At 34.3% G+C, this 15,337-nt stretch overlaps 1 protein-coding gene across 2 annotated transcripts; it reads left to right on the top strand.

Annotated features, from left to right (window-relative positions):
* Positions 1-2,728: 2,728 nt before the first annotated feature.
* LOC126724104 (histidinol-phosphate aminotransferase, chloroplastic-like) lies at positions 2,729-10,739 on the top strand. 2 transcript variants are annotated; one of them, XM_050428321.1, is made up of 10 exons: positions 2,729-2,918; positions 3,173-3,445; positions 4,441-4,524; positions 4,710-4,864; positions 5,001-5,098; positions 5,300-5,408; positions 6,105-6,262; positions 8,960-9,102; positions 9,225-9,365; positions 10,314-10,739. In XM_050428321.1, exons 2-10 carry the CDS (start codon positions 3,179-3,181, stop codon positions 10,443-10,445), a joined length of 1,287 nt encoding a protein of 428 aa, XP_050284278.1. In that variant the 5' UTR covers positions 2,729-2,918; positions 3,173-3,178; the 3' UTR covers positions 10,446-10,739. The 2 variants fall into 2 exon arrangements, with proteins under 2 accessions (XP_050284278.1, XP_050284277.1); XM_050428320.1 differs by lacking the exon at positions 2,729-2,918 and adding an exon at positions 2,948-3,092.
* The last annotated feature ends 4,598 nt before the right edge of the window (positions 10,740-15,337 follow it).

Raw genomic sequence — 15,337 nt, 5'->3', positions numbered from 1 at the left:
CCGAATTGTAAATTTTGTAATTGTAAAAATATTTATGCTATGTTTGTTTAAGCAAAAATATTTTATAGGAAATTAGTCTTTGTCTAAAAAGTATTTTTTATAAAATTATCTTATTTTTTTATATTTGATAATTACCTTAAATGAGGTGAAAAATAATCTTTTAACTTCTCTTATTTAGATTGTTATGAGATACAGTTGTTTTTCAAAAATAATTTAATGAAAACAATCTCTAAAAATAAGCTATACTTTTTTTGTTGACCAAAAATAGTTTTTCTTTAACTTATTTTTTTTATACTACCAAATAATGGAAAACATGAAAAATTATCTTTGTAGAAGGTTTTCTATTGAAATAAATAGAGCATTAAAGTGCTACAGTACTATTTTATAAATAAGATGATTCTGTAGCAAGATGATATTTTTTATAAATAATATTTTATGGACAAAGTTTAGCTTTTTTTTTTTTTTTTTTTTAAGAAAGAAGTTTAGCTACAAAATTAGTTGTAGCATTACCTTACTCAATATCTTTTTATTTGAGGGGAATTTTGGCAAATCTATTAGATTATATATTTTTCTTATAACCTCCATACTTGCAAAATTTCTAGAAAATTAAAGATTAATAGCTATATCATCAATAAATTGTTTAAATTGTAAGTTTTTGTAGTTTAAAATTATGCATAAAATATAAGTTTATATATCATATAATAATTAATATCCAATTGATCCAAAATTTGACATGTGTGTTAGATTTTCAAAATATGTAGTAATATTTATTTTATTAGGGTTGTAGTCTTATGTTATAACTAATTTTGTAGCTAAACTTTCTCTATATATGCGTGTATGTGTGGAGAATGAGATGATAGAGGGCACTACTATACTTTCATCTCAAATTCTATCAATCACCACCACTATATATCTTGTTCTTGGCCACTCCTTTTCTTAGCTTAACTATTCCCTTTAGATGCTTCACCTTTCAAGGGGTTTAGTACTTTAATTAACAAGATAAAGCACCTATCTCACAGATGTCCAAGAAGTCAAAATCATCTGGAACTCCTTACTTCCCTCATTAACTCTCAATATTCCATGTTGCATGTTTTCTTCATTTGTTTGACCATACCAAATCATTTGTATAGAAGGCATATTAATTGTATGATTAATTTTTTCCTCTCTCCTTCTTGGGGTGCCTGCCAAACGCACAACTAGAGGCTAAGGCTATCAGATGATTCAGATCATCGTTTCACTGTTACTGCTAGAAGTTAGTAATAAATTATTGGTTAATTTCCATTTGTTTTGGCATAAAAAGTAAAATATTTTCTTAAAGGAAATGTGTTCAATAATTTTTTTTTTTTTTAAGGAAAATAACTTATTTCTTCTTATTTGGTCAAGACTTTAAAAGATGATTGTATAATGTTTGGTTACACTAAATTTTTCATATTAAATCCAGGAAAAAAAATTGCTAAAAACAAAAAAGTGATTATGGGAAGAGGCAGAGATATATAGTGAATTGGGGAAGGAGGAAGGAGAGAGGTAAGATGAGTGTAACATTATAGAGGAGTGGTATGTGAAAGGTAATGAGGCGAAGTGAGGTTGAGGGAGTTGTGGAAGAAGGAGGCGCTGATGTTAAACATAGAGGGAAAAGAGTGGGAAGGTGGTGGTGGCAGCATGGAAAACCAAAGGACTTAAAAGAGGGAGTGTTAAGTGTATGTTATATCAAATATGAACTAGTTACTATGGTGCTCGCATCACCTATATTAGTGTTACATCTAATAACACCAAGAAGAGAGCTAGGGAGCAAGAAGAGGAGAAGCTGTGGAAGAAGGAGGTGTTGATGTCAACATGGAGGAATAGAAGTGGGAAGGTGTGAATCAAAGGAGGCACAAGCTTTAGTTTGTAAATGGTTCATGAATTGTCCCATTTTAAGTTGTTAGAAAAAAAATGTGAATTTAATTATTTTTCTAACACCTCTCTTCTTCAACAAAATAATAATAATAATAATAATAATAATAATAATAATAATAGAAAAGAACATGTATCAAACTCTTAATAAATGAAGCCATGTTGTTAGTACCTCTTGATATGTTCATGACTTTTAGGGTTCAAATTTGTTTCTCTTATTGTAACTATTGAATTAATAAATAAATAGATTAATTTCTACCAAAAAATATCATGATATTGAAGTATTTAATATTCAACTCAAATCAAATTACCTTTGAATTGTGTATGTAATATCCATTATGAATATGGATTCCATTGTAACTGGATTCCATTTAGGCTCTTATTGTGTTGAAGTAGACCACAAGGCCAAACCACATAAATTTCCTCATTTTTTCTCTTTTCTATATCACTTTATCACAAATTTATAGAATTTTCCATTAAACATGAAAATATGTTAACTAACCATTTTTTTTACTGCACTTAACATAAAAAACAAATAAAAACAAAAACATTATTTTAAAATTATTTATAAGTTTTTTTTTTTGAGAAAGTAAATTATTTATAAGTTGGGGATTCGATTTGAAACTAATAAAAAAAAAACTATAAAGTTTAATTTATAATAACTTAATTTTTTATAAACATATGGTTTAATTTAAAATATATAAATTATATATAGAGATTCAAAAGTAATTAAAAAAAAAAAAAAAGAACCGTTGGGCCTTATGGTCTCAATAGTCCTAAACCCCAATAAAGCCCATAGGCCTAACCTAGCGAGAACCGCCTATTGACTCAGCCACAAAACAAACGTCATTCACGGCACACTTCAATATTGTTCTGGGTCTCTGTCTCTGTCTCTGTCTCTCACAGACACACAGTCTCAGCCTAGTACTTCTCATCAAAACGAAGAGGAACAAGCTGTGCGTGCATTGCAAGTCAAGCCAAGCCAAGCCAAGCCAACATTCCTCCCTCTCTGTCACCGACTCACCGTAACTCACTCTCACTGACTTGGGTTCATTCTCCAATGGGGTTGGGTTGTATGATGTTTCTGTTACATATTGTTTTTTGGTTTGATAATTGATAAGCTCTGTAGAGACTAAAAATTGCTCTGCTCTCTCTGTCTCACACTCACTTCCTCTCTGCTCAAAACAAACCATTTCTCTGTATGCCAATACTAAAACCCATTCTTATTTTTTTGATTTTTTTTTCCATCTTTGTTTTGTGTGTTTTTCCAAATATGCAGATATTCATGGGTGTCATTGATATCTACAACGCCTCCTCTCTGTGCTTGACCAAACCCAACACTGGTTTTCAAAATTTTGTGGTGCCTCAATCTCAATCGCACAGACCCAGTTGCTTGGTTCAAGATAACGGCAGGAGGGTCGTTGCTATGGCTTCCACTGTTCCTTCTTCGATAGAACATGTCAATGAGGTTCAACAGAGCTTGACTGGTGACTCCTTTATTCGACCCCATTTGAGGAAACTGTCTCCTTATCAACCCATTTTGCCTTTTGAGGTATTTTTCTCAGTAACCCTTTAATGCTTTTTTGGTCTGCTTTTGCTCATTTAGTTGATTTTTTTATGACAAAGATTAAGTCTATTGAGATTGTGGATGATTTTTGGCTGTGGCAGTGGTTTGTTATGTATTTTTATATGCACAATCTTATTTAGGAGAGTAATAACAAAACAAAATCAAGTTTTTTATTTTTATTTTTTATTTTAAATCAATTGTTACAAGAAGTTGGGGATTAAAACCCTGGTTCTCCTCATCAAGGAGACGAGACAATGCCATTGAACTACAAGGCTCTTGGCAAGCAGGGGGATTGATGTTTGAGGATTTCGATCTTCTTCTGCCTATACTATGCTAGTGGTGTAACTAAAGTGGGCCAAGTAACAAACTTATAAAAGTGATGTTAGGGACTACCTCTAAAGCCAAAAGAAACCAATTTAAGGGTCATCTACCTTGTGTCACACAACATAAAGACTATGCTAACTAAGGTGCTTTTCTTAAACACAATGATTAGTGATGGTTGACCATCATGAGGCTTTACTGGATACTCCAACCTCATCAGGTATTCTCACTCACCTAGTTTCAGCAAATAATGAAATTTGAATGTGGCAGTCCACCTTAATAAAAAAGCCCTTGCACTATGACCCAATATGGCTATATATTTGTTCAAAATCACTACCGGCTTGAAATATTATCATCATTGTTGATTTCTTAATTGAAAAGGGTTTAGCACAAGAGGTCCACTACATTTTCTTTAAGAAAAATGGCAGCTACATAATCAATTTAATAGACAAGTGGTGTTTGTATACTTATCAAAAAGCTAAAAACAAGGAAATAAAATTTCATAGAGTATGATTGGGTTGATTTTTTAAGTAAAATGAGATGTTTTTCACTTTTAGTTTTATATGGTTACGGCCCCCAGTTACAATGTCACTTGAGTGGAAATCCATGTTCATTCATAATCTGATATCCAGATTAATGGATGGTGTTTTTTGGTACAGGTTTTATCAGCCCGTCTTGGAAGGAAGCCTGAAGATATCATCAAATTAGATGCGAATGAAAACCCTTATGGTCCTCCACCAGAGGCAAGTTGTATGTGACCTATACTTTTGTTTCGTGACTTTGGTTTTGTTGAAGAGCCTAAAGAAATATTTATTCAGTTTTTACAAGATTTGAAGACAAAGAAGAGTCTGTCACTGTCTTTATTGCAGGCACTATACTGAGTGTCAATACCCCTTTCTTCCTAAGTAGAAATTCAGATTGTTTGTAGGTTTTGGAGGCTTTGGGCTCAATGAAGTTCCCATATGTCTATCCAGACCCTGAAAGCCGTCGCTTGCGTGCTGCCCTTGCAGAGGATTCAGGACTTGAATCTGATTATATTCTTGCGGGATGTGGTGCAGATGAGCTCATTGATTTAATTATGCGGTTAGAAATTGAAATTTTGTATTTATATAATTTTCCAAATTATAATGCCCTTAAGTATCTAATTATCTGCCTAAATTCAATAGTCAACAGTTCCTAATCTTGTGTGGATTTTGTTGTTGATGAATATATGCTGCAGTTGTGTGCTCGAACCTGGTGATAAGATTGTGGACTGCCCTCCGACCTTTACAATGTATGAGTTTGATGCTGCAGTTAATGGGGCACTTGTTATAAAAGGTAAAGATAAGATATCTACTTTCTTTTAGTCTCTTTCACCATGTTGGATTTTCTAATGTTTTATTTGTTTCATTGATAAAAATTCTTTATATTTGGTCCCTAAACATCCTTCATTTCTCTGCTTGCTTTTCTTTTAATTTGACTGTTGCATCATATGTGCATAACGTGCATAACCTTCTGCAATTTCATGTTTTTCTGCAGTTCCCAGAAAGGCAGACTTTAGCTTGAATGTTGAACAAATAACAGATGTTATTGAACGAGAAAAACCCAAATGCATATTTTTAACATCTCCTAACAATCCAGATGGGAGGTAATTCTCAATTGTTTCTTTTCTTCTTGTATATTTGACATGATTAGTTTACTTGATTGACTTGAGGTCTCCAGCATGTCCTTAACTTACTGCCCAGTAACAAACATTCTAGCACATTTGAGAGAAGGATAAACTCTGGAAGGGCACATTTATTAAAAGTCGAAGTATCTGCACAAAGCTTTCTTCTATGGTATACTTACAAAACTAGTTAGTCTGAATTTAGGCTTTGATCCATTTAAGAGATGTTCATAGTATGGTTTGGGAGATTCAATCTATTCCTTTAACATGTGTGTTAATATTGGTGCATGATGCAGATATGTCCATTTTTAGACAGAATAAAGGATTTTTTATATCTCTCAAGGGTTATTAACTGAATATGCTCAAATTGTGTTGGTGCTAGACTAGAATTTAAGGTGTGTTCTATTAATTACCTGTAGAATGAAATGCTAAGGAGATCTGATTGTAGAATACATAAGGGCCTGGATGAGGAGAAAGAATGTTAATGGAGGTGTCCTCTGCTTGTGTGATCTGACTTTCAGGCTTTGAACTCTCTTTAGTTTAGTGTGGTTATGCTGTTCTGTTGTAATGAGTCTGTAGACTATATTTAAAAATAAAATGTTTGAACTTTATGCATAATTTCTAGTCACGTAATTTTGTCGTGACATATTATGTTTCCATGCTACTTACTATATGCAGTGTAATTGATGATGAAGATCTCTTGAGAATCCTTAAGCTTCCCATATTAGTGGTGCTAGATGAAGCATACATTGAGTTTTCAGGGATAGAATCAAAGATGAAATGGGTGAAGAAACATGAGAATCTAATTGTTCTTCGGACATTTAGCAAAAGAGCTGGTATATATATATATATATTTTTAATGCCTTTTCTTTAGAGTCAATTATTTTGGAACTTGCTTGTCACCCCAAATTATTCTGTTGTGGTAGCATCAATCTTGTTATTGAATTGCTAATACAAGATTTATTACCATCTGCGGTGTGAGTTATTAGACTTTCTTAAATTGATTTGAATTATCTGTTATATGCTGTAGGTTTCAAAGAATAAAATAAGAGTTCTAGACCCCATACACACAAAAAGGAGGGTTGGTGGCGGAATAGAAAGATTACAACAGTAGGTTGGGGGAGAATGAGAGGAGAAACTCAAAGTTCCCCAATAGAAATAAAATAAAATTAGGAAGTCCCTAAAATTGTATCAAATTCATTGACATGCTAGAGATCTTGTTTTGCTGTTTCTTAGCATTAAGATCGAAACTTGTGTTCCTGCAGCGAGGGCTTTTTACCTTTTCTTTGTTAGGGTAAATTGCAAATTACATTCTAAAGTTTAGAAGTGTTTGGATTTTACATCCTAAAGTTTCAGAATTTGGATTTTACCTTTTGAAGTTTGGGGGTGTTTGGATTTTAGACTCTGATGTTTCAAAATTTGGATTTTATTTCCTAAATTTTACGGTTTGGATTTTACCCCCTAAAGTTTTGGGGTGTTTGGATTTTATACCTCGAAATTTGAATTTGGGGTATAAAATTTAAACACACCCAAATTTTAGGGGGTAAAATCCAAATTCTAAAACGTTAATGAGTAAAATCCAAACACTCCCAAACTTCACGGGATAAAATCCAAATTTTGAAACTTCAGGTTGTAAAATCCAAACACCTCCAAACTTTAGGGGTGTAATTTGCAATTTACCCTCTTTGTTATTAATAAGTTGTGCTTGGAATCTAAGAACCCAAAGCAAAACCTAGAATGAAGGATATTTTATTTCTTAGAGAACGTACCTGTTATTCTAACAGAAGCTTGAAATGGTGAGCTAATCACCATGGAAGAGTACATTTGCATACTTAAAAACATACAGTTTTAGACTATGATCGTGAATACTGTTGTACCATTTGCCTATTTAACTAAAAAGGGTCATACATAGTGCACAAGACTTCTGCTTCTTTGGGGTTTGGGAGAGGTGGTTAGTAGGAAGCTTGCCCCCAATTTGCCTACGTACTGGTTTTGTTTAGTCAAAGAATATATATATATATATATATATATATTTGTTTTGTAAATGCCCAAAGCCACCAAAACTAGCTGTAATGACTACATGGTGCAGACACCAAAATTGACCTATTAAAGATATTTAATTTTGTTGGACTTGGTTGATTGTGATTGATGTTGATTCACATAGATTGATGCTATAAAAGAGATTGGATTGCTATTTTAGTTTTATTTTTCTGTTTTCATCACTGAGTGTTTATTCTAAGCAAATCCTATTTGCTGATTCCTAAGTTTTTACTTTCTTTTTCTGTTATGTTAGTTTTCCCCAATCTCCCTACCCTTTTTATTTCCCGAACACATGTTCCCAACTTCATTGTCCTGTTTTGGTATTAGAATAAACCTTGATCTAGTTTTCTAACAAAACCATGGAAGCTGTCACAACTGCCACCCTCCCCAAAAAAGCTAGTCCTTAACAAGAATCCAATAATCACATAATCCGAGACACCCACCATCCAACCATCGTGAACACGTGATCCAAGATCACCCCTCCATCACCACCTATAGCCAAGCTCAAAATCAGTTGATTGACCCACCCCCAAAGAGCTCAAATTCCCTAAAACTTATGCATCAACTTTGATTCATCTCATACGAAAATCCTACCAACCACCATCGCTGATGTTACCTTCTGCCAAAATCCCTCCTAAAAATGAAACCCTCCCATCACAACAAAGACCAAGCCACTTGTGACAACCATCAAGAGCCTCAATACAAACCCCTGCTTCCCAAGCATTGCCTATATCCTTGCAAATGTAACAAGCCCAATCAAAACACAATCAAATGCAAGTATCCTGTCTTTGCTGTTGGGTCCCCTAGCACTTCCCACAGTCTGTTGCAAGCTCCATGTCAACTGGCAAATCCATCGGCCTTATGATTGTGCTGCTGATATCAACCACAATCCATAGATTACAGCCTCCATTTTACCCAGTCTAGTACTACTGCCTGATCAATTAGTTCCGAGCCACCTATGGCTTTAAACATCGCTCGTGAGCCCTCCATGCATTCGCGATTAAACTTTCCGGGTCCCAATGTGCTGCCACTGTCACTTCTGGTATCTAGAATTTGGTCTCTTTATATAATGGAAAAGGAAAGGGTGTTTAAAAAAAAAAAAAAAAATTCCCTTTTCAATATTGTGAGTTGCAAGAATGTCTGTTTCAAATCTTTTACCTTGCTACTATGGCCCTAGATGTCTAGTTGTCCTAAACTCATTTAACTATTGACTAATAGGCACCTTGTAATGTACCATAATTATGAAGTAGGTTTTGTCCTTGAAATATTAATTCCTATGCTTTTTAGTTGATAATCAATTTAACTCCCTGTATTTACTGGTTTGGGTTCAATATGGGAGCTTACATTTTACAAATGTTTATTATACCATTGTGGTTCTTCATATTTATTTTATTTCTAATTTAATTTTTTATATTTACTTTGAAAATGTTTTACCTTCTCTTCTTGATGTGAAATGTTCAGAATCTTAAATTGCAAATGACCAACCGGTGCAGGTTTAGCTGGACTTCGTGTGGGATATGGAGCATTTCCTTTGAGTATCATTGAGTATCTTTGGAGAGCAAAGCAACCTTATAATGTTTCAGTTGCTGCTGAAATTTCTGCTTGTGCAGCTTTGCAGAATCCCACATATCTTGAGGTTAATTCTTGTCCTATTGGGATTGTCCATATTTATACTAATAATTTATGTTTAGGCTTGATAAAATCAGTATTACTTCCATTCAATGCCATATCTGATATGAATCAACAATCTCTTAACAGAAAGTGAAAGATACGTTGGTACAAGAAAGGGATAGGCTATATAATCTTCTTAAGGAATTGCCATTTCTCAATCCATATCCAAGCTATTCTAACTTCATTCTTTGTGAGGTTGCATCTGGAATGGATGCTAAGGTGCTGAAGGTATGCAGTTTTCTCACTTACAAAATGAATTTACACTGCTAGATGACTATGTGTTTGTGTTTATAGTCTTTCTTCTCAATAGTTTTGCATACGATTGTTTGGTTTAGTTGTCAAGATAATGCTCTCTCTCTCTCTCTCTCTAGGTTGCAATTAATTTAGGATGAAGTCACTTTAAGTGCCTGATGTTGCTATTTAGGTTGCAAATTAATTTAGGATGAAGTGCTCTAATCAGAATTATGAGTTGACTTCATAGGAGCTGGGTAGGAAAATGGACTGAAATGTTGATTATGGACTTGTTCCTAAAAAGCTGCCAACAACATTTGCCATTTTGGTAATGTTGTTCTAGTAACGTTGTTTGTATTTTTTGGAAATATGTGTGGGTGAAAAAGTGTGTGGAAATACATGTAGTGTTGTTTAAAAACTGAAAACATGTTTAAACACATGTACCAAACGGGCCCTTATTGTTTTATCATTCTCATTGTTTTATTATTCTCCCAATAAAATGTTTCTAGAAATAGTTCCTAAACCAATGCCCTTAGGGCATTAGTTAACATTTCCCAAGATGTTATTGGGTTTGAGTTAAGATGGTTGGGACTTGGACTAGGAACATTGATTTAAAGTTTTAAACATGGCTAATAAATTAAATAAGTTTTGACCAAAATTTTTTTGGTGTATATATATATTTATACACATTACCCGTACTCCTGAAAACAGTATACCGGTATGTTTCGGTACCAAAATATTCTGTTCCAGTGACTAAACTGAAATGGCTTCCAAAACGGAATTCATAAAGCATTGAACCAGCTATTCAGTCTTCTTTATTTGTTCTTGTTCTTTCCTTTAAAGCTTTTCTACAGGTTACTTACTGCTCATTTTGCTTTGGAACTGATACACTGTCACTAAAAAAAAAAAAAAGGGAATTATGTTGATAACCTTATTTTGGTACAGGAGGACCTTGCAAAAATGGGAGTAATGATCCGCCACTACAACAACAAAGAATTGAGGGGTTATGTTCGTGTATCTGTTGGTAAGCCTGAACACACAGATGTCTTGATGGATTGCCTTAGACGCCTGTCTTGATTCTTTGCCTGTGCAGGGGCATCATTTTAGGGAGCAGACTTTGATTTGAGAGGTCAAAATTGAAATTGTATTTTTATTCTGCTTTGAACTGTATTATAAAATCGCAATATTTAGTTTGTGGTTGTGGAGCACGAATGATATTTTGGTCAGTTTGATACCTTTTGTTGTGGAAAATGGGTTATAAATTTTTGCTCTTCTCTAGATTGTACTCTAGTAATGGTTAAACTTTCTTTGATAGAGAGCGAGAGAGATGCTCAATTCTTTATAGATTTGTAGTCCATAGTGCTTGCTTAACCTTGCTGTGCAATTGGGTGGTATGTAAACGTTTTATAAAACATTGCTAGCATGAGCTGTTATATTGTGATACCCTGTTTACTATGTGATCTTGAATTTGGAAAGCATGTGAATTTAAATCTTGTCCTACAGCAGGTGTGTATACCAAGTTAATAAGGATTGTGGGAATTCGTCATTACAGTGCATATAGATCAAAGCTCAAATATACAGTGTGAAATCAAAATGCAATACCAATTGTTCTTCAACTTCAACCAAGATAGTCAATATTGAGTGATGAAAATTTTCAAACATTTATGAAATATCGCAGCATTTTGGTTTTGATATAGAAATTTTGTTTTTTAAGTTGAGGCAGTTTTCTTTTCATATGTGGTTGAGATGTCTTCTGCTTCACTCCACCATAGAATGTTGAAGTTGTTCATTGAATTTGGCTGGTGCAAAATTGCACGGTTTTAGTTTAAAATCTTTAAGGTTGAGATGTCAATGTTTACTTCTTTATGATTTTTTTTTTTCTAATTAAAATTTTGAACTTTTTTGAATCATTTTTTAAGGTTCCTTCTCAGGTGATTTTTTCAAATTAAAAAAATTTTCACTAATAATAATCTTTTCTTTGCTTTACGTGTTGGAAAGAAGATAATGGAAATGGGGAAACACTTTCAGGTGGACCAAACCAAAATTCACTTTTTTGTTTGTCCCATTTGGTTGCATGGATAGGAAATGAGAAAGAAGATAATGGAAATGGGGTAAACACTTTCAAGTGGACCAAACCAAAATTCACTTTTTTGTTTGTCCCATTTGGTTGCATGGATAGGAAATGAGAAAGAAAGGGAAAATAAAACATTTATCTTTGGAAATAAGAAGGAAAAGAAAAAAAAAAGGGGGGGGGGGGGGAAGAATTCCTCCATTTGGTTCAAAAAGGAAGGGAAATGGGGGAAAGTTGTTTTACTTTTATGTCCTGATCAAGTAGAGTGAGGGATAGAAATTTGTGGGCAAAAATATAAATTCAATAACCATGAAAAGTTAAATAACATAATCTGAGTGGGGATTTATGGCTAATTTTTCGGTCAATTCTATTATACTATTTTATTCTTCCTTCCATCTAAACTAATCACAAGATTTTCATCCATTTTCACTTTAAATTGGTCGGAAAATAAATGTGGGCCCAATTGAATTTTGCTCCTTTTACTTTTTTTTTTCCTATCACGGTAACTTAAACAACATACACCTAACTATTTTCTAAATTCTACCCACAGGCACTCACTAGATTAGCCACTAGATTAGCCTCCTAGTGACATGAAGGAGAAGAGACTCTTAAGTTATGCATTATTAACTTTGATTTATTGCAATGATTCTGATGTTATTGTAGTGATTCTTTTTGTCGCAATAATAACTTAAAAGTGATAAATTATTACACTAATAATAATTAGTTGTAATAACTTATAATTTTCAGTTTAATTGAAGCTTTAATACTAAATTGCTAAGAAATTTTTTTGCAATAACTTAAATTGAAAAAAATCATTGTAATAACTTGATACCAATTATTTGCAATCTATGACAATAGAAATTTCAAAGTGATAGCTTATTGCAACAAATATATCATTGCAATAACTAAATATCAATTATTTAACTATCTATTGTAATGACAAACATAAATTTGCAACGAATATATTATTACAATAATCTAATATCAATTATATTATAATATATTGTAATGAAAAATATGAAACAATTATCTATTACAATGAAGATAATGTTGCAATAACTTAACCCAAATTATTTTTGTCAAAAATTTTGCAATCTATTGCAATAAAATTTGTAAAATAACAGTCTATTGCTACATGATATTCAATGTAGTAAATTGTTTATTGCAAAAGCAAATATATTATTACATCAAAATTGCCATTAAAATATTTAAAGTTTATTGCAACAAAATATTTTTGGCACAAACTTATTACCTCAAATTTTATTATAACACTTTGCATAAACTATTGCAATAATTCTAATGTTATTGCAACGATTATTTTTGTTGTAATAAACATTTTTTATTGTAATGTGTCAAATTAAATGCATCATTAAGAGATGTTATCTTTTGCATAAATTAAGAGATGGCGATATTTTACTATCTATTGCAAAAGATTCTTGTTCAAGAATTGCTATATTTTCTTCTTCTCTACCATGGCTGATCGAGAGGTCCGATACCCATCAACTTCTTGTTCCGACGAATTGATTAGTAGAATTTCTAGCAGTGCTAGTTCCACTGTTTACAAGGCCAAGTATTTGAACACTAAGGTGGCATTCAAAATAATTCATCTTGAAAAACCGAGTTCAAATTTTGAGAGTGTTTTATGTGCTGTAAGGAGGATCTCACACAAAAACATCCTTACTGCCAAATGTTTCTTTAAATCTAATGATTGTATTTGGGTGTAATTGCCATTCATGTATTCTTTAAGATCGATAAAATATTATTTGCCTCATGGGTTAAACGAGCAACAGATTGCCATTATTTTGAAACCAACTCTAAAAGTCGTTGCAATAATAACTTAAAAGTAATAAATTATTACACTAATAATAATTAGTTGTAATAACTTATAATTTTCAGTTTAATTGAAGCTTTAATAGTAAATTGCTAAGAAATTTTTTTGCAATAACTTAAATTGAAAAAAAAATAATTGTAATAACTCGATACCAATTATTTGCAATATATGACAATAGAAATTTCAAAGTGACAGCTTATTGTAACAAATATATCATTGTAATAACTAAATATCAATTATTTTACTATCCATTGCAATGACAAACATAAATTTGCAACGAATATATTATTACAATAATCTAATACCAATTATATTATAATATATTGTAATGAAAAATATGAAATAATTATCTATTACAATGAAGATAACGTTGCAATAACTTGATCCAAATTATTTTTGTCAATTATTTGCAATCTATTGCAATAAAATTTGTAAAATAATAATTGTGGGGCCCAATAGTCTATGGGCCCGGCTCGCTCGCTTATAGGGAGTCCACAGGCCCCCAAACTAAAGGGGGCCAGGGCCCAAGCCCAAAAATAGTGAGCCCGATGTGGCTCAAAGATACGTCCGAGGACCGCTCCGTCCTCGGAAAGCCCAGAACCCCATGGACGAGGATGGGATACAGGCGAACTTGAGAGATCAGAAAATATCTCACGGAAATAGTCCTTAATACCCTTCATTAACATGACACCGCCCCAAACAGAGCCGGATTTTTAGGCTTTATGGACCATCTCCCACAATTCAGGGATTAGACTGATGGGACAGATATCTACCCTGGAAAGATCGACCCTACACGTGGACGAAGGACGACGAACGTAGGCGAGTATAAAAGAGAATGTTATGTGACCAAAAAAGAGGACTCCCATGGAGCTTCTGGAGAAAAACTTGATGAAAGAGAGTGTCTGGATAATACACGCCGGACACCATGTAAAAACCCTCCGACGGGTAACTGGGGACAGCACCATCGCTCCTCGGACATGATCCGAGGAGCCGAATCCTCCTAGATACAAGATTGATGGGCCTGAATATCCAGCCCAAAGCTCTATCTCATATCGGTTCACCTCTGGTCCGGCCCGAAATGTCGCCCTGTGACCCAACGCTGGCCTTTCAAGCCCACTCTCTACAAATATGATTGTGAGGGACCTACCGCGTGCGAGCCCAACGTCGTTGTCGGGCCGTTAAAGATTTTGTGTTCCTACAATTGGCGCCGTCTGTGGGAAAGGCTTGCGCGTTGGCACGAGTGGCACATGAGTCAGCCCTCTCGCAAACAGAGATTCACGAGTTTTTTTTCTCATCTCCGGCGACGTGCAGTTGTTGCTCCGCCGTAGGCTTCGTCTAGGGGCTACGCCTTGCACGGCCAACGGAGCGGACAGCTCTAGGGGCTTGCGGCCTCGAGCCAACTCCTCCCTCCCTGGCCTAGGGGCTGACCTTCGAAAAATAAATCAGTATAGAGAAAAAAGTACAAAGAAGACATCTTAAAAGTAATGGACAGAACCAAGGCCTTGCATGGTCCTCGGACCCAAGCCTATGGGGAAACCAAGTACAGAGAAGAAATCTTAAAAGTAATGGACAGAACCAAGGCCTTGCATGGTCCTCGGACCCAAGCCTATGGGGAAACCAAGTACAAAGAAGACATCTTAAAAGTAATGGACAGAACCAAGGCCTTGCATGGTCCTCGGACCCAAGCCTATAGGGAAACCAAGTACAAAGAAGACATCTTAAAAGTAATGGACAGAACCAAGGCCTTGCATGGTCCTCGGACCCAAGCCTATGGGGAAACCAAGTACAAAGAAGACATCTTAAAAGTAATGGACAGAACCAAGGCCTTGCATGGTCCTCGGACCCAAGCCTATGGGGAAACCAAGTACAAAGAAGACATCTTAAAAGTAATGGACAGAACCAAGGCCTTGCATGGTCCTCGGACCCAAGCCTATGGGGAAACCAAGTACAAAGAAGACATCTTAAAAGTAATGGACAGAACCAAGGCCTTGCATGGTCCTCGGACCCAAGCCTATGGGGAAACCAAGTACAGAGAAGACATCTTAAAAGTAATGGACAGAACCAAGG

Source organism: Quercus robur, chromosome 4 (genome assembly GCF_932294415.1).
Source record: "Quercus robur chromosome 4, dhQueRobu3.1, whole genome shotgun sequence".
NCBI lineage: Eukaryota > Viridiplantae > Streptophyta > Magnoliopsida > Fagales > Fagaceae > Quercus > Quercus robur.
Note: the sequence above shows the minus strand (reverse complement) of the source record. Positions and strands in the feature narration are given on the sequence as shown.